Source organism: Marmota marmota, unplaced genomic scaffold (genome assembly GCF_001458135.2).
Source record: "Marmota marmota marmota unplaced genomic scaffold, marMar, whole genome shotgun sequence".
Classification (NCBI taxonomy): Eukaryota; Metazoa; Chordata; class Mammalia; order Rodentia; family Sciuridae; genus Marmota; species Marmota marmota.
Window position 1 is genome coordinate 16,463,525 of NW_026000222.1, and position 2,757 is coordinate 16,466,281.

The window sequence follows — 2,757 nt, forward strand, 5'->3', positions numbered from 1 at the left end:
TAATATTTATTTATTTATTTTTAGTTCTCGGCGGACACAACATCTTTGTTGGTATGTGGTGCTGAGTATCGAACCCGGGCCGCACGCATGCCAGGCGAGCGCGCTACCGCTTGAGCCACATCCCCAGCCCATAACCCATCTTTTACAAGATTTTCTAGATAAGAAAATTCCTTCTAGGAAATCCTTAAGTGTAATTTCTTATTATCTATAATTCATCATCTATATACTTTTGTAGAGGGGGCACTAAGACTTGAACCCAGGGCCTTGCACACGGTAGGCAAGTATTCTACCACTGAGCTATATATCCCCAATCCTTTTTTAAGTTTTATTTTGAGATAGGGTCTCCATAAATTGCCCAAACTGGTCTTCAGCTTGGGATCCTGCTATCTCAGCCTCCTGAGGTAGCTGGGATTACAAATGTGCACTATGCATAACACCTATATACCTCCAAAATTATAACTTTATCCTATCTGCTTTGAAGACTTCAAAGAAAATAAAAATAGATTTACAAATAGTTATTTGTAAGTAGAAATTTTAAAAAATAATAATAAAAAGGGAGCTGGGAGTGGTAGCGCATGCCTGTAATCCTAGAGACTAGGGAGGCTAAAGCAGGATGATTCCAAATTTGAGGCCAGCCTCAGCAACTTAACAAGGCCCTAAGTAACTTAGTGAGACCCTATCTCAAAAGAAAAATAAAAAGGGCTGGTAAAGTACCCCTGGGTTAAATACCCAGTACCAAAAAGTTAAATAGATAGATAGATAGATGGATGGATGGATGATAGGAAAGAAGGAAAATAAGAAAGGGAGGGAAGGAGTAAAAATGTTTAAACCATTTCCATCAATGATCCAAACTATTCAGTCAGCAGCAGCCATTTCCATCAACTCACCGAAATATAGGTGTGTGGCCAGGCTTTGGTTTGTTCCAGGTAAAGGGTGAAGGAACTGAAAGAAATTGGTCACCAGATGAATCTTTCTTTAAAGGATACTGAGATCCAAGGCCATCATCTACTGAAGTCTCCCGGGATGGTGATAAATTTCCTTGATCATCTGAACAGAGCTCTAATTTTCCTGGTAGTATGGCAGCTTGATCTTCAGAAGTCTTCCTTGTTTTCAGAGGGATATCAGTCTCTACACAGTACTGAAATGGAAAAAGTGCAGGGCCAAGGCCTGATCCACTATGGGTAGAAGCATTGAGCCAGGTATCTTCTGTTATACTTCCCCTAGGGGAGTGTCCAGGAGAAGGAACAGGTGAGTGATGGGGTGATAGGGATCCAGCATAACAAACTTCGGCACTGGAGTGCCGCCGTTTCCCACAGGGTGAAGTGGGCCTTGATGAGGGTCCTGAGGCTGGCCTGGGGCTCAACCAATTCTCATCAGTGATACTAGATCTAGGAGAGTGGCAAGGAGATTGCCTGGGTGACAAGGAGTGTCCAAGTCCATATTGTTGATGCCAGGACTCTTCTCCAGGGCAGCCTCCCGGAGAACCACCTGGAGATGTCAGAGGGGATCCAAGAGTAAATCGGGCAGCAGCTTCATTCAACTCCGAGTCCACATCATCATAAATGTGTGAAAGAGATTCACAAGAAGATGCATCTGAGAACCAGCTCCTAGAAGAGATGCTGCTGGCAGGACTAGGACTAAGGGAAGACTCCCGGTAGGATGGCTCAAGAGGAAGATAGAGATGATCTCTAGAAGGCCTCTCCAAATATTCCCTTTCTGGGTCATTTATCTGTAGATCATCTTCATGTGCATCTGTTTCTTGATGACAATTAGGAGAGATGGAAGTAATTTGAATACTTGGGCACTCAAAGGGTTTGGGACCACCTAATGGGCTGTATTTAGATTCAGGAACGTCACCAGTTCCTTCATAGTTTTTGTGACCTTGGAGCTGAAATGATGGTGACAAAACAGAAGAGTGAGACGGTAATCCATGTTGTGGTAAGCAAAGTGGTGAATTTAAAGTAGATGGAGGTGGATCTACATTAAAGATGTAAATGGATGCACAATCATCTGGCTCAAGATCTATGAGGGAAAGCCAAAAAAAAAAAAAAAAAAGTCAACAAAACAAGAAATTAGAAGATTCAGGTGTATAACTTACTAGATGAAAACAATAATAATAATCTTTAGAGAAAAAAGTGGGAGGTAAATTAAATGTCACTAGCTCCACTAAAGAGTTGATATTTTTAAAATGCATCTAGTTATTTCTGCAGATATATTATTACATCTTTACATATAATTGCATAATTTTTATTATCACATTCCTAAAAATGATACTCTTACAATATAATCTGGAGATAAACACTTATTAAAAAGATAATCACATCTGTGATCCTAAAAAACAGAATTACAGGATGATACAATCATATAATTTGAACTTCATTTGGGATTTGCACGTTAAAATGGGGTAAAGGATACAAAAAAAGTGCTTTTGTTGTTGTTGTTTGGGGTGGTGGTGGGGTTTTGTTTGTAGTGCTGGGGATGGAGCCCAGGACCTTGTGCACAGCAGGAAAGCACTCTACTACTGTGCTACATCACTAGTCCTTTGTTTGGTGGTGGTAGTGGTGGTGGTGGGAGGGTTGTACTAGAGTTTGAACTTTAGGGCCTTGCACATGCTAAGCTCATGCTATATCACTGAGCAACATCTCTGGCCTACACACAAGGGCTCTTTGTTGTTGTTGTTTGGGAGATACTAGGGATTGAACCCAAGGCTTAATTAATAACTGAGCCACATCCCCAGCACTTTTTTTTTTTTTTTTT

General features: G+C 41.0%; 1 protein-coding gene across 1 annotated transcript in view; it reads right to left on the bottom strand.

The window, feature by feature from the left end:
- Nfatc3 (nuclear factor of activated T cells 3) overlaps positions 1–2,757 on the bottom strand; it is a 101,529-nt gene that overhangs the window by 44,112 nt on the left and 54,660 nt on the right. The window contains exon 3 of the mRNA XM_015496316.2: positions 888–2,022. Coding sequence (XP_015351802.2) covers positions 888–2,022 — 1,135 coding nt within the window. The remainder of the gene's footprint in view (positions 1–887; positions 2,023–2,757) is intronic.